Here is a 21762-nt window from a genome sequence, read left to right on the forward strand (position 1 = left end):
TTTTTCAGAATGTTTTTCTGCAAATGAAAAAATTGGCGATACCTACATGAATTCATGAAACATTTTGGTGTCACCGAATCTGAATTTTTCAATGAAAAAAGTGTGTGACAAATTTCACTCAGCTCTAATCGATTTACTTCAGCTGAAGACCTGAGCCCAAGCCTCTAAGGGGTCAAATTCAGCCTTAGTGTAACCCCACTGGTTTCAAAAAGGGTTACACCGAGATTATTTTGGCCCCATGTGCCCTATCCTAATTCTAATTTTATCCAGGTTTAAATATATCTGCTGCATTTCTGGGTTTCTCATTCTTGGGAAAGTTCATTTCTGTTGTCCCAGTGAATAACGTTGATTTCTATATTATTAATTCAGTGCTAATGGCATACCTGCAGGATCCCTGAGTCCTGACCTTTCATATGTGGGAATCGTTGCACACATCACTGAAATGCAGCCACTTCTGGGGTGAAAAGTGGTAGCTGTTTGATGATGCTTGGCAGCACTGCACAACAATTTAGAACTGAAAGTGACTTAGAGTATTGTCCTGATGTTTCAATCATGGTTGCATAAAATTAGGTATCTGAATCCATATTTAAGCACATGAGTTAAAATCATTAGGATCTGCCTGTGGTGTCAGTTGCATCCTCTGCTTCCTGTTATCCTGAAACTGCTGTGCAATGTTGCTGATACAGAATGGCTGAGCAGTGCCACCCTAGGGGTGGCTGCATTTCATTGGTTGGTGTATGATACTGTCAAAGTTAGAATCAGGACTCACAATTTGTCAGACCACTCTGTTTTATTAGCGCAGCGCTCCACCAATAACACCCAGATAATGTGAGTGGCCATGCAAGACCCAAACAGTCTTATTTATACAGATAAAAGAGCGGGAATTAGACAAAGGGACAAAGAAAGCAAAACAGTAAAATTCACCTGGGGCACAGCATGCATATCCTACTTCCTTACTAACTCTTATCGATCTAAGGCTAATACTTCACCAATTGCCCTTAAACGGTGCAATTGTTCTATGTTAATGTCTGTATTCCTGACACCTGGATTGCAGCATTCCAACAGTTTTGCTTAAAGGTACAGACAGCATTTCTTTAATCCTTTCTATTTTCACAATACAATTCATTCTACTTTCACAATACCAATGGCATATGTACAGTGTATAAGGCACTTTGAGATGAAAGATATAGATGAGTACTATATGGTATTCATGTAAAGTCATTATACCAGGGGTAGCAATTCCAGCTTACCTTAGGGTCTTATCAACCCTGGAGAATGCCGCCCTGCTAAATACCTCTTGTCCCCACTCCAACGATTGAAATGCCACTCTGGTCCACAGTCATGAGTGCAGTGCTCCCAAAACCCCATTGCACTCAATGAAGGGAGCGTTTTTCATTCTCTGGAGTTATGGGGTGGTTTGCAATGAAGAACTAGATAAAATCAAGTCCGATTTGCTCTCCTCTCTCCCCCTAGGAATACACCATTGATGTCTTTTTCCGGCAGTCCTGGAGAGATGAGCGGCTTAAGTTTGATGGCCCCATGAAGGTCCTTCCCCTTAACAACCTGCTGGCCAGTAAGATCTGGACTCCTGACACCTTCTTTCACAATGGCAAGAAATCGGTAGCCCACAACATGACCACACCTAACAAACTGCTGCGCCTGGTGGACAATGGCACCCTTCTGTACACCATGAGGTAGGTGTGCCTCTCCTGGGCATGAACAGAACCTGAGGCCATGGTTCTGTGAAAACTCCAGGCCCTGGCGAGGCTCTAGGCTGAGGTGATCCTATGGCATGCTATGTCCATGGCTGTGCAAGCTTCCCACTTTTTAAGGACCAAAATGAATTTAATCTCTTGACAGTTGAGCTGCAGATTAATCTGCATAGTGTCAACAAGCTATGATGCCTATAACTGGCAAACAATGCTTAACATTTCGGTAGTACGTTTCAAACATTCATTAATCCTCACTGTGGTCCTGGGATGTAGGTCTCTCAGGATCAATATGCTCCTGTTTCCAGTGAGGAAACTGGGGCACAGAGGCTAAATGACAGGGTGTCCCTGATTAAAAAAAAGGTGAAAATACTGGGCTTGATGCTCCACTGCCTCACACCACTGTGGACTCATTTAAATCTGTGAAAAGTGAGTATAAAGTGCTGCTTCATCAGGATGGAAGTCGCATTTACACTATACTGCACTGACTTTAAACCAGGAGTGATTCCATTGTACTCAGTGGAGTTACACTGGTTTTAAATGAATGCACGTAAGGCCTGGTCCACACTACTGCGTTAAATCGATTTAAACAGCATTAAATCGATTTAACGCTGTACCCGTCCACACTACAAGGCACTTTAAATCGATTTTAAAGGCTCTTAAAATCGATTTCTGTACTCCTCCCCAACGAGAGGAGTAACCCTAAAATCGATATTACTATATCGATTTAGGGTTAATGTGGACGGAAATCGAAGTTATTGGTCTCATTCTTTTACTGAGCTACCCAGAGTGCACCGCTCCAGAAATCGATGGAAGCCTAGGACCATGGATGCACACCACCGAATTAATGTGCCCTAGTGTGGACGCGTAAAATTGATTTTATAAAACCAGTTTTATAAAACCGGTTTTAATAATTTCAATTTTATGCTGTAGTGTAGACGTGGCCTAAGAGAAGGATCAATCTCACAGACTCATAGACTTGAAGGTCAGAAGGTATTTATCTGGCCTTCATTATCATAAGTATCTCAGTGCCTCATTATCTTGAATGCATTTGTTCTTCTTCGAGTGATTGCTCATATCCATTCCAGTTAGGTGTGTGCGCCGCGCGTGCACATTCGTCGGAAAACTTTTACCCTAGCAACTCAGTGGGCCGGCAGGTCGCCCCCTAGAGTGGCGCCATCATGGCGCTTGATATATACCCCTGCCGGCCCACCCGCTCCTCAGTTCCTTCTTACCACCCGTGTCGGTCGTTGGAACAGTGGAGCGCGTCTTAGCTGACCTCCACTTCCCTAGCTACTCGTAGTTCTCGTATATAGTTATGCAGTTATAATCCTTTTATATATATATTTGTATAGTTATACGTTTTTCTTTGCTAACATAGTTAGTTTAGTAATTGTTAGCGGGGTTCAGGAAGTAGCCCCTTCCATGAACCTGATGCCAGAGCCCATGCACGGCTCACCGGGTTTTAAAATGGGCTAGGCCTGCCAGAAGCCGATGCCGAAGGGAGATCCACACGACTCCTGTTTGAAGTGCCTCAGGGAATCACACTTGACAGCTAAGTGCCCCATTTGCAAGGCTTTTAAGCCAAGAACAAAAAGGAGCGGGACTTTCACTCACCCCTCCACCTTGGGCGCCGAGCGATGATCAAGCGGCTGGCAGAAGCGCCTCCTCGGCACCGGACCCCGCCGGTACTGCCACGGCCTTTCGGCACCGGCCGTCGCCGGCACCGAAGTCGACTCGGCACCGCTCCCTTCCTCTGAGGTCGAGAAAGCCTACGATTTCTGCTGGTGCCTGACGGCTCCCCGGCACGCGCCGTGGTTGAGCCCCCTGCTCCTGCTGCTTCCGTGCCACCTGCATCGCAGCCAGAGAGCTCGTCTAAGTCGGATCGCCCGGCACCGGCACCTGCAGAGGCACCGACGACATCGGCACCGTCGATTCCAGTCCCCCAGGGCCATTGAATCCAGTGCCTGACAGCTCCCCGGCACGCGCCGTGGTTGAGCTACTGCTCCTGCTGCTTCCGTGCCAACTGCACCGCAGCCAGAGAGCTCGTCTAAGTCGGATCGCCCGGCACCAACACCTGCTGAGGCACCGACGACGTCGGCACCGTCGATCCCGGTCCCACAAGGGCCGTAGAATCTGGTGCCTGACGGCTCCCCGGCACGCGCCGTGGTTGAGCTACTGCTCCTGCTGCTTCCATGCCAACGGCACCGCAGCCAGAGAGCTCGTCTAAGTCGGATTGCCCGGCACCGACACCTCGGAGGCACCGACAGCGTCGGCACCGTCGATTCCAGTCCCACAAGGGCCGTCGAATCCGGTGCCTGACGGCTCCCCGGCACGCGCCGTGGTTGAGCTTATTGCTCCTGCTGCTTCCGTGCCGACGGTACCGCAGCCAGACAGCTCATCTAACTCGGATCGCCCAGCACCGACACCTACCGAAGCTCTGACGACCTCGGTACCGTCGATCCCGGTCCCACGAGGGCCGTCGAATCCGGTGCCTGACAGCTCCCCAGTATGCACTGTGGTTGAGCCTGCTGTTCCCTCCACGCCGGAGACATTACCAGCAGCGAGGGATCTCATTGCCATGACAGAGTCGATGCTGCCTGACCCCGGCACCGCCGGTGCGGGTAATACAGTCTCTTCATGTGACCGTCCTCTGTCAGCACAGCAGAGCGGCACCTTTCATGATCACGGTCCCACAGACACTCCAGGTCCTGTCGGCACGCCCGACACCACTTATAGTCCCGGTGCTGTTTTCCTCATCGGTACTGGTCGCACTCGCTGCACCGGTCGGTATCCTGTTCGCCGACCCGCTATCGGCACCGTTCCGACTCCCGGCACTGCGACAGGTACCTTGACTCCTGTAGCCTCTCCCCGAGCCTCGAGATCTCGGTCGACCTCCCGGCACCGTTCTGGTTGCGGGTCTGTATCTCGTTCCAGGTACTGGTACGCCTCCTGGTGCTGGTCCCCGGTGCCAAGTTGGGCAAGGTCCGATAGAGTCAGAGACTCTGCCTGTGCCTTCTTTTAGTACCTCCATGGTCATCCGGACACGCATCCGTGTCGTCCCACATGCGCAGATCTTATGCTCAGGACCGCGATTCTGATATGATGGCCAGCGGGCGCCAGCCCCGAAACTGAAAGAGGCCTTGGCGAATGAACCTGCTTGGCCGCCAGGTGTACTCTGCAGAGGCCCTGCAGCTCTGGGTAGCAAAGCAACAAGCCTTGCTTAGCTGCAATAATTGTAGCACCTGGGTGAAGGTAGTTTAGTTTATGGAGTTTCTCCCTCAAAACTCCCACCAAGAGTTCGCTGCCGTCTTGGAGGACGGGGGGGAAAAAGGTACCCAGAGCGTACCTCCAGGCCTCTTTGGATGCAGCAGACTCTGCAGCCAGGACTCTGGCCTTTGGTGCCGCCATGAGGTGCATCTCATGGCTTCAGGTTTCAAACCTCCGGCCAGAGCAGCAGTATGCCATTCAGGATTTACCCTTTGTTGGTACAGGCCTCTTCGCGGCAAAGACAGCCCCAGGCTGCGAAGTCTGATGGACAATAGGGTCCTAATGCGCTCTCTCAGCATGCATATGCCAGCGACCAAACGCAGGCCTTTTCTGTCCCCAGCCGCCATACTCTGTGCCTAGCCAGAGACAGGACTTTGGCAAACGGCGAGGCCAAGGTGGTCGCAGACTAACGTCAGGACCCCTAAAGAGCCAAGGTCAAGGTCCCTCGCAATTACCACTGGGACCAAAGGCGAACCTTCCAAGGTGCGCCTGAGGGCGGTGTACCAGTCACAGGCCGGGATCCCAATCCCGCTTTCTCCTGGCGTGGCCCCAGTTAATTTCAGATTGCTGGGTCCTGCGCACGGTGGAGCATAGGTACCACCTCTAATTTGTTCCAGCCCTGTCCCCCTTCAGCGGACGAAAGGGGCAAGGGGTTTTACTCCCGTTATGCCCTAGTCCCCCACTCGAACGCAGGTCTCAGACCTTCCTAGTCCTGCACGGACTCAGCCGGTTTAGGATAAGGTTGAAGTTCCGCACGGTATCCCTGGGAACCATTATTCCATCCTTGCCTCCTGGGGGCTACTATGCCGCCCTGGATATGAAGGACGCGTACTTTCACAACGCCATCTTCCCTCCGCACAGGAGATACCTCCGCTTTCTAGCCAACTGTCAGTACTTCTGGTTTACGACCATAGTCGCCGCCTACCTTCGCTGATGTCGGATATGCGTTTTTCCGTATCTGGACGATTCGCTTATCCGAGGAGACTCTGAGACACAAACCACTCAGCGCGTGGGCATCGTCACGGTCTTATTCACGGGTCAAGGCCTGATGATTACTATAGAGCAATCCACTCTGGTTCCCACGCAGAGGTTGGACTTCCTAGGGGCTATCCTGGTCTCCTACCTAGCCGGAGCCTGCTTATCACAACTGCGGTTTTAGGCGATGGCAACAGTCATCTGAGGTCTGCAGGCTTTCCCAACGACCTCGGCTCGTACTTGTCTCAGTCTCCTAGGTCCATGGTTGCCCGCAAGTTTGTAACCAAACACGCCAAGCTCCGCCTCCGTCCTCTCCAAGTCCGGCTCACCTCGGCGTACCACCCGGACAGGGAGCCGATGGTCATGGTAGTCACCGTTCCCTCGAGCACCTTAGACTCTCTAGAGTGGTGGCTAACTCCCTCCCTGGTGTGGGCAGGGATGCGGTTTCATCCGCCCCAGCCCTCACTGCCCCTGACGACGGACGCGTCATCTCTCTGCTCGAGTGCTCACTCCGAGCTTAAGGCCTTTGGTCTTCTCAGGAGCTGGCATTCCACATCAATGCCCCAAAAATGAGAGTAGTCCGCCTGGTGTGCCAGGGGTTCCAGCGGCAGCTGCGAGGCCATTGTATCTCGGTGTTTACAGCCAACACAATGGCCATGTGCTTCATGAATATCCAGGGAGGGACATGGTACTCCCCCCTTTTGTCAGGAGGCCATCCATTTCCGGGACTTTTGCATGGCCCACTCGATGGAGCTGGTGACGTCCTTTCTCCCAGGCGTTCGGAACGTCTTGGCGCTTTGACTCAGCAGGTCTTTCCTGTCTTACGAGTGATCACTCTGCCCCATATGAGGCGTTCTGCTTTCCAGAAGTGGAGATGTTTCCTCACATAGACCTGTTCGCTCACCGCGAGAGCAGAAAATGCCAGATGTTCTGCTCCTTCCGAGGTCTCTCCTCGGGATTGATCTTGGACGCATTCCTGGTGCCGGGGAAAGGCCAACTCCATTATGCCTTCCCACTGTTCCCTCTGGTTCATTAGGTCCTGCTCAAACTCCGCAGGGGCAGAGCGCGCATCATCATGATCACTCCAGAGTGGTCCAGGCAGCACTGATATACCACGTTGCTCGGCCTGTCAATAACAGACCCAATTACCCTGCCACCCCACCCAGACCTCATCACTCAGGGCAATGACAGGCTTCGTCACTCGGACCTGCAGCCTCTTCGCCTCACGGTGTGGCTGCTGCGTAACTGAGCCGGGGTGACAGGAAGCCTTCCACCTGGTCAACGTACCGGGCCAGGTGGAAGCATTTCTTCTACAGCTGCAATATGCTCGATCTTGCTCATGCTGAGGTCTCAATCCCCTCTATTTGGCCTGTCTCTGGCCTTCAGCGGCAGGACCTGGCGGTATCATCGCTGAGGATACACTCAGCAGCCATCTCTACCTTCCAGCCAGGCTAAGGTGGACGTTCCGTGTTCTCACGCTCTATGGGTTCGAGGTCCCTCAAGGGCTTGGAGCGCTTGCACCCTCGGGTGCACCGTCCAGCCCCAACCTGGGACCTCAACCTAGTTTTAACCAGACTTATGTCTCCCCCAGTCGAGCCGTTCACGACTGGCCCTCTGCTATACCTGTCTTGGACGACATCTTTCCTCGTAGCTGTTACATCGGCCAGACGGGTCTCCGAGCTCAGAGCTCTTACGGTGGTTCCGCCGTACACTAGGTTTCACAAAGACAAGGTGCAGTTATGACCGCACCCGGCTTTCCTCCCTAAGGTGGTTTCGGCCTTTCATGTTACCCACAGCTCAACGCAATGGGCACAACCATTGCACTCCTTGAACATCTGTGGAGTGCTCGCATTTATATTGCGCTGACAGAACCATTTCATAAGGTGCCCCAGCTCTGTCACGGTAGCGGGCCAAAGGGAGGGCTTGCTTGTTTTCCTCTCAGAGGATCTCACCTTGGGTGATGGCGGACGTCCGCACTTGTTAAGATTTGGCTCATATTTCCCCAAGCCACATCACCGTGCATTCTACCAGGGCTCAGGCTTCATCTGCCGCCTTGCTGGCTCGTGTTCTTTCCCACGAGATCTGTCGCGCAGCTCCATTGGTCCTCGGTCCATACCTTTGCTTCGCAGTATGCCCTGGTTCAACGGTCAAGAGATGCTGTAGCCTCTGGCTCAGCAGTTTTCATTCTGCCACATTTCACTCCGACCCCACCGCCTACGTAAGGCTTGGGATTCACCTAACTGGAATGGATATGAGCAATCACTCGAAGAAGAAAAGACGGTTACTCACCTTTGTAACTGTTGTTCTTCGAGATGTGTTGCTCATATCCATTTCACACCCGCCCTCCTTCCCCACTGTCGGAGTAGCCGGCAAGAAGGAACTGAGGAGCGGGTGGGCCGGCAGGGGTATATATCAAGCGCCATGATGGCGCCACTCTAGGAGGCGACCTGCCGGCCCACTGAGTTGCTAGGGTAAAAGTTTTCCGACGAATGTGCACGCGCGGCGCACACACCTAACTGGAATGGATATGAGCAACACATCTCGAAGAACAACAGTTACAAAGGTGAGTAACCGTCTTTTGTCTCTACATGCCTGGGAGACAGGGCAGTATGATCAGACCCCAAAGATAAATCACCACAAAGACAATACCTAAGAGAATGAGTAATAGGACCCCTCCCCCCAAATCATTTCTGGATTTTTCTGCATTAATTAAAGGTTAAGCTTGCACCCGGCTTGAGGCGTCACGAGACAACATGGAACACAGAGATGAAGGGAATCTGAAAATGCTGATAAGGAGTTATAGATGTGTAGAGCATCTACATGGAAGTGGAATGAAAGTTCATAAAAATTAAGCCCAAGGGTCATCAGATCCCATATATTGAAAAATAGTTGGCCTCAAATAGTTTATTACAAGGATATAAGAGAAAAGAGCAACAAGCCACCACAATGAATGATCCAACAGATCTCGCCCAAAGCAGGGACCCCACATCCTGAGAGATGCTTCATCCCTGCAATCCCTGCAGTGGTTCACCATCTCTCAGGATTTACTCCCGAGAGACTGCATGCCCCTGGATACCAAAAGCATCCCATAGCCGAGATCAGGGCTTTTCATTAGGTAAAATATCAAATGGCGCCAGTAGCTTTGTTGTAATTCAAACTTTCCCCACCCAGCTGAGATGGTCACTGCAAAGTCATTCCAACTCTTTATGAAAGCAGCATTGCTTGAAGTATTGGCTGCAGTGGGTCACGCTGAAGTTGGAGGCTTTGTAAGAGATGGCCCTGGATGGTGTGGTCGAAAAGTTTAGAAAGAACAGGGTAACAAACACAGTGGGTTGGAAATTTTCCAACTTACAATGCCATTTCATTGAAATTGAAATGTCAGTTTTGATGAAATTTCATCCGTAAAAACTAATTAGAACAGAGCACTCTGATAAGGGTGAAAGAGCAGCCTCTGCACTTCTTAGGGGCAGTGTCTCTTCTGAAACAGAACAATTTGATTTTTCATTTCAAAATGACTTATTGTTTCCAATTTGTATAATATAACATGATTAATAACGGTTGAAATTGGATTGAAATGTTTTGATTTTCTCAAAATAAAGCATTGCAATCAACCAACAGCAAACAAAGAAATGGAATTTTACTTCCAAGGGAATTTTGAGAATTTTTTGGGTTCTATTTCATAATACACGAAAAGGCCGATATCGCAGAATTTCCTGTGAAATAGCAAATCCGTTTCCCGCACAGCTCTAGTAACAAAGAAAGGGCCAGTGCTCTGTGTTGGAAAGTGCCCATTTCAAGCCTACTACCTCGCGGTTTGCCCCCTTTCCAGAAATGCAGCATGGCTTTTTGTCCCATATGTATCTAACATGACTTCTTCTACATGGCCCCAAAGGAAATACCTGCTGTGGGCCAGACTGGATTTGTGACAGTGCCTTTGAAGGGGTGCTCAGAATTAGGGCCAGTGTAAGGAGCCTCCCCTCCCCTCATGCATCCTGCCCCTTAGGGGTGCAGAGACGGCTCTTTCCATGACCCCCAGGTGTGTGCAGCTTTCTAAAAGGAGTAGTGAAGGGGCAGATCCATGCCCTGATTCCCCCTCATCCCTCAGAACTGGCCCAGCCTAGTCACACTAGAGGGGATGGGGCAGCATAGTGTTGCATGCACACATCCCCAGACCTATGCAGTGGGGATCCTGGGAACTGATTGTACCTCTCTGAGCTCCCTTGGGAAGGTGTTGCTCTGTTCTCCCTCTGCTTGTACAGTCTTGCTCTGTATGGCACTATGCAACTGGACACACGAGATACTGCCTTCTCCCTAAGCTTGCAGCAGGTCTATCCTAATCCAGCCCCCTAGAGGCGTCAAATGCTAAAATAAGCAATTGGAGGCATTTCCACTGCTATTTATACTGTTAGGAAACCAAACTTCTCTTCGCCAAGAGTTTGCATTCATCTGTAGCCACTCTGCTGGAACAACAATTCTGACACATGCATCCAGCAACGTGTGACCGTATTTATAGCTCCTGGAGAGAGGCCCCTTCATCACTGAACTGCACAAACCAACTGTAGCTCAGTATCCAGAGATATCATAGCATCACCACGCAACCTTCTCACGCAGCGTCACAAAGCTGAAATCAGAACATGGTGTCCAGGCATCGCACCTGGATTATTTTATGGCCTTCCCGGCTCCAGCACAAATATCTCCTCTCTCTGTTCCCCTCCTTCTGGCTGCTGAGTTATAGTCAGAGGTGAAAGTAAGCCAGTACGCCATGTCGGACTGCACCAGCTCCCGCAGAAGGGGCCCAGAGCCCTTTAAATCCTGCCCACAGTTCAGCACCTGGGCTAGGGCCGGGATTTAAAGGGCTCGGAGCTCCCATGGTTGCGGGGAGCCCAGAGCCCTTTGAATCCTGTCCGCAGCTCCAGCGGCTGGGCTGGGGCCGGGATTTAAAGAGCGCAGAGCTCCCACTGCTGCGAGGAGCCCAAAGCCCTTTAAATCGCAGCCCCAGCCAGCCAGTCGGGCTCACGTGGGGATTCAAGAGGCCCGGAGCTGCGGGGAGCCCCAAGCCCTTTAAATCCCCCCCACAGCTCCGGCAGCCGGAGCGGCGGTAGGGATTTAGAGGGCCCGGAGTTCCGCGGTGGCCGGAGCCCCAGGCCCTTTAATCTGCCCCTGAGCCCCAGGAGCTCCCAGCCACCTCTGCAGCTGGGAGCCCCGGCCTGTTTTAAAGGTCCTGGGGCTCCCATCCACAGCCGGTGTCCCAGGGCCTTTAAATCTTGAGAAGCCCCGCCTCTTCTGGTTGAGGCCATGCCTCTTCTGGATGAGGCCACGCCCCCTCAAGACTCTGGCAGTACCGGTAAGTCCTGTAAATTACTTTCACCGCTGGTTATAGTGATCAGTGTTACTATTCCCTACTTTCCTACCTGCTTGGAGGAACAGCAGTAGAACACAGGGGCTTTAGTCCTGTTATGCAGTGCTCCCTCTGCCGTCTTATCTGACACCAGTGGCAGTTTGTAGAGCAAGTCTCAGGCACATGTAGTTCACAAAAGCCACATTCAGCATCCCACAGTCCAAATGTAGCTCTGGAGCCCAGACTGACTAACGAGCGTATGTGGATCTGCACAGGATATGAAAATAGCTCAACCAGAAGCAATGGGCTGGATGCAGGAACATCAGGGTGAAATCTGTGGGCTGTTTTATTCAGGTCAGCCTAGATGATCATAATGATTCCTCCTCCTGGCCTTAAAATGTATGAAAATGTCACATGCCTAATTCTGTGCATAGAGCGCAACACTTTGAGAACCTAGCCCTTAAAGAGCCCTTCTGCTCTGCAAAGCGACTCAAAAAAGGCATTGTGGGGTTTACACATATATTTTTTCTGTGGTTTCCAAATTGTATGTGCTCAGGTAAACAAGGGAAAAGATGTTTTCTTTCATTGCCAGCCCTGCAAACTCAACTGGGTACCTGAAAGGCAAGCTGGGCTCTTTTGTTTTCGGGCACCATCTTCAAGCAATAAAGGTTTTGGGGACCAGTTTATCTCCTTAGTGAAATATGTGCAGCTCCCTTGTCTTCAAGGGGACTGCATGTGTACATTGACACAAAACTGGTAAACTGTTGTGGCTGCCATTGGTGGTGGAACTGCAAGGAAGTTGGAGAAAGCTCAGCATAGACACAGCCTGAATTCTGCCCTTGCTAAAGTTGTCACAGATTCCAGAGTTGTTATTAACAGAGAGGGACCAAAAGCTGGAACATTAAGCCTGAGATCTGAGTCCCAAGAGCCAAATTTGTCTCTACAATTAAGCTTCCATGTTGGATCCAAAATCAGAAGAGACCTATTTTCCTGCTCGGTTTGTGTGCAGCTGAACTGTTGCAAGGACATGTCTTAGATGGCAGAAATCTCATAAGACCAGCTGATCCCCATCTTGGGCTGAAATTCTGCCATTTGAGGCTGAAATTTCCTGAAAACAAATCATGAGATTTCAGTGCTGTCAGATCCAAACTCTGAATCCTAGAAGTGACTCAGCCTCAAACCCAAACCGCAGACTGGAGCCTAAACCCAACTCAGAGCTAAACCCCACCTGTTCAGCCTACCTGTGAGCATTAAGGAATAACCTGGGACAGCAAAGTGAGTTATAGAAAAGGACAAAGCCAAAATGATATAACTGGCATAAACAAAGTCTCTGGTGCTGTACAGGGTGCTATAATGCTTCTGTGCCATATATAGACCAAGGGCTTATCACATTTAACTCCAAGAAATTGGAATGAGTCTATAGCTCATCCGCTAGCACTACACAGGTAACTGCATGAGCGATAATGACACATCAAAGGTTTTGATAATCTCATGGTAACCATGAGAACCAAAGCTGAAGTGGTTTGTAGTACCATCATCCCTGGAGAGGTGTATTTAGCCTGATACACACTTCTTGCCATTGGATTTAGCTGTTTAAAGGAACTCAGCTGATTGTATGAAGGAAAACATAATTTTTTCCCGTGTGTCTAATTTTTGTCAGGTTGTTCCTGCTGGGGGTGGAGCAGGAGAGGAGAAAACTTAGAGCTTGCAGGGTGATTTCAAGACTGCTATAAACAAAAGGTGTGTTGTAGGTGGGTGGGACAGAGAAGATTACTGATTCGAGGATAGAATGGTAGGATTAGGAGAGCAACTAGAACTGAGTGAAATGTTTTTGACCAATAATTTATTTGCTGAAAACTGCAGTTTTGAGTTGATTGAAACTGTTTACGAGTTTGGGTCAGATTCAGTGAATAGTTTCAGCCAAGAAAAAAAAAGACAATTTTTTTTTTAATGTAAAAACATTTCAGTGCAACGTTTTCGAAACAGAACATTTCAACTCTTTGTTGTGAAATGAGGTTTTGTTGTGAAGCCTAGTTCATTTTATTTAAAAACAAAACAAAACAAAGGATAAAAAAACCCAAAATGAACTGAAATATCCTGTTTTGAGTGAAATTAAACATATTATTTGACTGTAAACAAAAAAAATTTCCATTTTTCATTGTGCTGAAAAAACATTGAGAAAATGTTCATTTCCGGTGGACCCAAAATGAATTTTTCCCCAGGGTTTTTATTTCTGTCACTGAACTGAAAAATCAGTTATTTCCCCGGGGCAAGGTCAGAGGTACCTCAGCCAGTCATAACGTGCTGTTTGGGATTCATAGTGATATTTCACAACTAAACTACCTGAGCCCCAAGATGGCATTGCACCTCTGAGATGGGACTGTCTTCTCTGCTAGCTGTAGTCTTGCAGTAAATATGTATAGCTCTGCAACAAGTCTTTTTGCACAAGTGCTGCAGAGGCTGTGGTAATTGCCTGAGAAATTAGACATATTCCTCTTAGTCTGACATTTTGACATTTCATTAGGCAAAGCATATGGTCCTGAAGAGTCCTTGGGCCAGGAACAAGGCTCAGCAGGAGAGGCCATCTGGGGGGAGAGGAGAAAGGGAGGAATGTTTCCTCTCCTGAGCTGTGATTGATTTCAAAGTCCACATCAATATTTTACCTAATTAGTAGCAGCAGGAAGAGAGAGCAAGCATGCTGGGGTATGAGAGAGAGAGAGATCACATGTGTCAGAGTGTGCACACTCATGTACAAGAGAGAGGAAGTGTGCATGAGAGAGATCACATGTGTGAAAGCCATGGAATGTGTGTACGTGGAAGAGTACGGTGTGCGTGTGTGTGTGTGTGTGAGACAGAGAGAGAGAGTGCATAGGAAAGTGCACGTGTGAGAGAAAATATGTGAAAGCACATATAGTTGCATATGAGAATGTGTGTGTGAGAACGTGTGAGAGTGCATGTGTGTGTGAGAGAGAGCACATGCCTGCCCCTATGTGCCCCTGCATGTGAGAGAGTTCTAAGGCCTATTCCCCTTTTCACTACAGTGAGAAAATGCTACCATTGATCATGTTATCTGAGGCACTAACTTTTTGGCTGGTTGAAATAGCTAAAAAGTTTCAGGTGAGATTTTGCCTGAACATTTTAGCCATTTCATTTCCTGTGGTTTTTTGAGACCTCAATGTTTAGTTTTCTGTATAATTTCAGAGACCTCTATATTCCTCCAGTTTATGGGATGGGGAGAAGCTGTTGTTTTGTGGTGAGGGGGGTGGGCTCCTTTGGTATCAGCTAGTCAAATTCTCTTTGAGCTTGAAATTCCATCCTTTCCATACATTTGCAATTTCACATGAAGTGGTCATGGCAGTCTGGCTTGTGCAGGGCTACAGCAATGACCAGAAGCATGCAAACATCTGCGATACACACAGACAGATGCAGACAAGGTCAAGCAGATCGGAAGTGTCCAGAGACCTACAATAGTGATTCCACCTACAGATGTGAAACACTCTGTGCTGGATCCTTCACACCCAAGTCAAAAAGACTGATTGCTCTGATCTGTGGGCAGCCAGACTGAGGAGTTTGAGGCTGAGGGCCAGGTGGATACTGTCATTGCTAACGATAAGGTGCAGCTGTGGGAGAGACTGCCTTGGTACTGCTCTAAAGTACATTAGGACCATCGTGGCAGGGACCCCAAAATTTGGGGTCTATAACCAGCATCCTTGTACCCTCCATGACTTAGCCACTCCTAGGGGACACTGATGGCAGCTGAGCATCTAGCCCAGTATAGTTAATTAAAAAGGCAGATTTGGATTATTAGAAAAGCACTAATGATGAGGGTGTGTCCTTTGGGTGGGATGACTTTGGAATCAACTCTCTGGGGTGTTTCTGAAATGATAAGGTCATCAGTGAAGCCAGGGTATTTTGCTGCCCCAAGCACAGCAGGCAGGCTGCCTTCGGCTGCTTGCCTGCAGGAGGTCCCCAGTCCCGAGGATTCAGCAGTGCACCTGTGGGAGGTCCCCAGTCCCGTGGATTCGGCAGCAAGCCTGCAGGAGATCCCCGGTCCCGCGGATTCAGCAGCATGTGTGTGGGAGGTCCGCCAAAACCATGGGACCAGCAGACCCTCCGCAGGCATGCCACTGAAGGCAACCTGCCTGTCGCCCTTGCGGCGACCGGCAGAGCGCCCCCTGTGGCTTGTCGCCCCAGGCACGCGCTTGGCATGCTGGTGCCTAGAGCCACGCCTGAGTGAAGCAAGAAGGATCTGGGCCAAAGAAGACGACTAAAAGAAAGGGTAAAACAGGCCATGGATAGTAAAATGGGCAATTTCCACATGGATGAAAACAGCAAGGAAGTTGAAGTTCATGCACCAACAGTATTTTTGTGCCAATAACATTGAAGGGGGTTACAAGAAGCAATCCATTATAGCTGGAGAAGAGACATTTGCAGCCCAGAAAGACATATGTCTCCCTCAAGGACGGAGTGATAAGAACTATACAGACCTGACAGAAGAGCTAACATAATGCTAAGTTCCCCAAACAAACTTGTAGCTGAGAGAGAGACGCTTCACTTAAGAAACCAAAGAAAAGTAGCAAGTGTATCTGATTTTCTGGGTGTTCATCCCCAGTCATTTTGGGAACTTGTCTGCCTTTTGTATTTGGGATCAGAAATCTAGAATTAAGACATAGGAACTGAAGCTGGAATAAGCAGTGTATGCAGTGTTAGTATGTGAACCCAACGAAGGAAATGGACTGCAAACATCACACCAGATGCAAAGCCCATGGCAGTATTTTCACTGATGTCAGTGAATTTTGGATCAGGCACTGAAAGATACCCCTCTGCCTACATGCCCTGTTGTCCATTCCGTGTATTAGGAGGATTGAAGAGGACATCAGCAAACTGGGGGCAGCATGTGTGGTTTTGTTGATTCAGATTGCTTAATATTTCTTTATCAGGCCAAAAAGCCAGAGCTAGGGTCAGAGAGGCCTGGGCAACAGATCACACTCAGCCAGGAGTATGAAGCACCTCACCAGCTGTGGGCTGGATTGGGAGCCCCTCACTCCCAAAGGAGAGCCGTTGCATGACTAGTCCCATTGACTTCCATTTAACCAATCCCCACTGGGAATACAGGATTTAGTCTGGTGCACAGTAAATATGCAGGGCCTCTTCCTAGTGAGAGAGCTGGTGTTTTATAGCCCTGCTCACATCTTTATGTAGGACACAGAAACAAATCTCCCATGCTCTATATAGGATTAATATCAACTGTGTAAATAGGATCACGGAAACTGGCAGAAGTGCCCCAGTATATGTCATTGCTGAAGAAACATACAAGTGAAAACATGCTCCTGTTACGTGAAGAGAAAGTGGTGTAGTACTGGAACACGAGGGTGGAGATGAGAGAGACTTTGGGACGCTAGCAGGCCAATATAGGGTACAAGCATTCCTGTTTGCCTTTCCCATTAACTGTCACAGAAGGAAATTACTCTTCACTATACTTCAGTCATTTGCCTAACAAGTTAAAGACCTGCACTGCCCAGGAGAGTGGGTTCTCTGCACCAGTCCGGGCCCAGCTGGCAGCAGTCCTACAGGGATTGTATGCCCAATGTGCCCTTCCCTGCCACTCCGTGTTCTTGCCCCTTCCTCTACACCATGGGGGCTGGGAGGTGGAGCAGGAACTGAGAATGGCAGCTCTACATGGCCTGTTAGGTCCTGTGGATATAATTACAAGGAAAATATATATCTGCATTTCATTCAGACATGGGATTGTGAAAGGCATAAAAGCAAAAAGGCATATTGTTAAAAGTGCCAGACTTACATTTCTCTTGCCTCTTGGGCCTTGCAAGAACCTCTTGCCTTGCAAGAAAGGCAATCAAAAGAATTGCAGAAATAGGGACCTGTAAAGTTTAGAGCATGTGTTGTTCTTATAGTGTGTGTTTCTAGATGATGGGAGTGTGAGGATTTGTGGGAATTATAAAGTCACCAGACCCCTCTAACTGGAAGTGATATCCTGTTCCAACACTTCAAGATTTATTTGCTAATCTGGCAGGACAAACATGACAACACGTTGCATCAGAGCAATTTTCTAACAAAATTTGTTCCGTGAACAGCTAGCTGACAATAAGCATTGCTGCAAGAGCTATCCCCTTTTATATTCAGTTGAACAGAACTCAGAGTGCTATCTGTAGCAGCTCCATCTACTGACTCACAATAACGTTGCACAAACATACAATCCATGCAATTTCAGTGTAGGGTGACCAGATGGCAAGTGTGAAAAATCAGGATGGGGGGTGATGGGTAACACTGCTCTACAGCCAAAATGCTTCTGAAATAAATGTAGTCCAACTTTACTAATTCTGGGTCACTGAGAACGAAAATGATGCTTAAAATTGTTGATTGGCTCTAGTTTTCAAGATATGCTATTGGGTCAGTATATACGACCCTTGACTTGGGAATGGCAAAGGATAAGTGAGTTATAAAGGGAAGGGATCTCAATTTAAACCAGAAATGACTAAAATACATCTTTGACTGGATCTTTGAATAAATCTATGACTGGGTTTGGACAGTACTTGCTTTTTAGGCAAAACAATGAATGCTGCAATCTGAAGCTGGTATTGCGTCACACATGATATGAATTGCATCATGTTATTCCCAGAAGTCATGGATGATGCAATCATAACGAAGCTTACATCACTCTGCTGAACAAATTGCCCTATATCAGCTCTAGAAATCATACAGTGTCGTGCTCTCTTATTTGTCAGTGTTTGATTTTGCAAAGGGACACATTTCTGTTTAGCCAAAGTGAGCAGAGATGCCTCGTACTTGTGTGAACAGTGCAGATAACTTCTGCTATGTTTGTGGTGAAGTGACTTTTGCATCACAAAAGCGCAGTATAACCACTATGGTTAAGAAAGCCTATCACCTTTCTTTTGGCTGCAAAATTGGAGATCAGGACAAGAGGTGGGCCCCACACGTATGCTGCAACACTTGTGCAACAAATCTTCCCCAGTGGTTGAACAGGAAAAGGAAATCTATGTCTTTTGCAGTGCCAATGATTTGGAGAGAGCCAACAGATCATGCCAGCAATTGTTACTTCTGCATGGTGCCTCCAGTTGGGAAAGGTGTGTCAAAGAAGAAAAAGTGGACTGTGCATTATCCAAACATTCCATCAGCTATACGCCCAGTACCCCACGGAGAAGGACTGCCGGTTCCTGATGCACCAGAATCCTTCTCACTTGAATCAGACGAGGAAGAGGAGAGGATGAAACTTCTGGTCCTGAACCATCAATGTCACAGGACCCACATTTTCTCCCATCCTGCTCCTCTGAACCACACCTCACAACACAAGGTGAACTGAATGACCTTTCAGGGATTTGGAACTACCCAAGAGTAAGGCAGAGCTGTTGGGCTCCAGACTACAGCAGTAGAATCTCCTGGCAGGCTATCAGGGCAAATGGAGCCCATCAATGCTTGCAGACTATTGCTGGACAGTGACAAGAGATGCTCCATTTAATGAATACAAGAGACAAACCAAGAAGCGCCGAGCAGACACTGAATAGGACTAAACTATGTACATAATAGTTTTTTTGCCTTTTGTTTCATAATAGATTTTATTTATAGAACCCTTTTTCTAATTTTTAAAGTGTTACATAAACAGGACAGGTGAAATATTATCATGTAAAGCAACCATAAACACATGAAAAGACCTAGGTTTACAATTTATGATTAAAACTCTACTATCTACACAATATACATAGACATAAAATGTAAAAACTTAAATATCTTAGAAACAATAGCCAATCAGTTGTTTTAATTGTCATATTTGAATTCAGCACATCAAAATACATAATAAATATCACATTTTATCTCTGAAGCAGACGACTTCTCAAAAATTGTAGACCAGTGGGTAATTGGTGCCTATATAAGACAAAGCCTGAATTTTGGGATTGTCTCTATAAAATTGGGACATCTGGTCACCCTATCCCAGTGATTTCAGTGAGGAGGCCAAGGGAATGTCATACCAGAAATTGATCAATTGTGTCAACCTCAGTAGATCCAGATACCTGGATCTAGTGGTTCCCAAGTGCACTGTTTCTGGTTTGCTTCACAACAATGACCTGCAAACCTGCTTGAGAAAAGTTTATTTTTGTCCTAGATAAAATTTCAAAATCTTTTCTTTTTCATTTTCATCAGAAATGTTCTTTGAATTTTTTTGGGTTTATCAAAAACTCCGAAACTATTTTTTTTCCTTTTGGTATCTGAAAGACAAAAACTTTTCAGAGTTCTTTGGTTTTTGTTCGTTTGTTTTGTTTTGTTTTGTTTTTACAAAAACCTGAACATTTTCAATGAACAAGTACATTTTGTTTTGATGAAAAATTCCAGTTTGCTGAAAGCCATTCTTCATCAAAAAATATTGCAATGGAAAATTTTCATTGTGATCTAGGTTCTTCTTAAGACAACTTTAGCCTTGGTCTAGCTCCATTACCTGCAGTGTCCATCAGCCATGCCTTCTAGCGAAGCCATAGGAACCTTTCTTGACCATCTGAATTCTCAACAGAGTTATTTGGAGTCTCTAAAGCCCCTTCTGTTCTGGCTCCTTTCTGTGTATATTAAACAGCTGCAGACTTTCACCACCAGTTGCAATAGTTCAACAATGAACTTCTAAACTGAATGAAAACACTTTCTTGAGTCCTTTTATTATCAGTCCCCTCCATGTGTGCCACAAGTACTTTAGTGTCACTGGTGCTGTTATAATGGTTGCTGTGCGCCACCCTTGAATCAGCTGCATGTTAATGTTGAGATGAAGTGATGATAGGACCACATTATGTCCTGCTGCTCCATGGATTCACAAGGATGTGTGCGGGGGGAGAGTGGGGCAGCGTGCTCGCGGAGTCCCTGATACACAATCCCCTCTGCACAGCAGCAGGACACAATCACAGTCCCTGCCCTTCCCAACGTGCAGGGTCTTTATCACTGTGTCTTCGTGGAGAACCATAATGGAGTATAAAGAAGTGGAACTGTGGCCTAAAGATACCCCTACTTCATTAGCCAGTCCATGTGGCCGGCATGCTTAGGGGCGTATGTTGTACCTTGCTGTAGTAGAAGGCACATTGCCCTGAATTCCACGGAGCTCAGGAAGGTAATGAAGAGCTGTGCCCAGTTCTTCCCAGGTTTTTAACTCTCTGAAGTGCTTTGATGGTTTGTCTATCCCTAGTAACCATATAGCACATGGAGACTCTGAATGTATAATCCATCAGCTTTGCAATAAGGTCCACGATGCAACCCCTGGCATTGCTAGAACGAGGTGTTAATGATCTCTCTGGACACAATGCATAGGCACACAAATGTACAGGATTGTGATAGATTTTCTAGATGGCAATTAGTGGATAAAGGTGAACTTGGTCGGTCGGACTCAGTTTGCAAATTGGGGAAGGTGGCAACAATTGAGTACAACCTGTTCTCTCCATACCCAAAGCCCTGCTGCCGAGAGATCTGCTAGGAGTCAGCATTTTGAAAGTGTAGCCTTTAGTGGATATGGGACAAGATGCTGCAGCAGCTGATCCATGCTGGATCCTCAGTAGATGTGTTTTTATGATGACGGCCTATGTTTGTCTCGTAGGTTAACCATTCACGCTGAGTGTCCCATGCACCTGGAGGACTTCCCAATGGATGTGCATGCCTGCCCGCTGAAATTTGGGAGCTGTAAGTGCCTAGTTCAACCTTCTTAAAGGGGGAAGGGCACAAGTACAGTTTTGTGTGAACATATGCTGGTAGCTTATTTAATGGAACCCTTCAGTCAGGTATTTTAGATGGCATTATTATTAACCATGCAGCACCCACACATTTGCCAGGTGCTCCATATAATGTTATCAAACTGTACTGTGCATGCAGTTCCCACTGTGGTCCATAGGAGCTGTTTGTGTGCATCTGCAGGTAATTTGGACTCCACGGATGGGTAAGTGACCCCGGGTCTCACTGTAAGGTTACTAAGCTAGTACGGGGACAAACAGCTTCACTCACCTCTCTCTGGCTTGGGTAAGCAGTGCTCCTCCCACAACTCTCTGTCCCACAGAGCTGGAGGCATTTCTCTGATGAAACCTTTGTCCGTAGGATTTATTGAACTATTGAACTCCTAAGCTGTCAGACTCCGAGCTTGTTGACAGGGTCCCCAGCTCCAGAGTACCTGTCAGCTGAGCTGTCCTAGAGCTGGGGCTCTGTTCCCTCTTGTGGAGAATTCTGAAATTGGTTGTTTTCATTCCCAGTCAGAACAAAACCAAATTGTGAAAAATCTAAATCCTCCATGAAACAGAATCACCTTCCTCTGCACAGCTCTACACAGAGCCACCACTTCCTTGCCTAGTAAGCAGAGAGCTGCCTGTCTGGTTCAATCTACTTTAACCCCTTTGGGTTACCTATTCCCAACTAAACAAAACAGTGTCCTGGATGGACACTCCAGGAGAAAAGAGACTCAGAGGAAAAGCAGCTTGC

At 47.8% G+C, this 21762-nt stretch overlaps 1 protein-coding gene across 1 annotated transcript in view; it reads left to right on the top strand.

Moving 5' to 3' along the window:
* The window catches only part of GABRA3 (gamma-aminobutyric acid type A receptor alpha3 subunit), a 137015-nt gene that overhangs the window by 89534 nt on the left and 25719 nt on the right, over window positions 1–21762 (top strand). The window contains exons 5-6 of the mRNA XM_030575756.1: window positions 1474–1694; window positions 20894–20976. Of these exons, the coding sequence (XP_030431616.1) occupies window positions 1474–1694; window positions 20894–20976 (304 nt within the window). The remainder of the gene's footprint in view (window positions 1–1473; window positions 1695–20893; window positions 20977–21762) is intronic.

The sequence above is a fragment of the Gopherus evgoodei genome, chromosome 9 (genome assembly GCF_007399415.2).
Source record: "Gopherus evgoodei ecotype Sinaloan lineage chromosome 9, rGopEvg1_v1.p, whole genome shotgun sequence".
NCBI classification, from domain to species: Eukaryota; Metazoa; Chordata; order Testudines; family Testudinidae; genus Gopherus; species Gopherus evgoodei.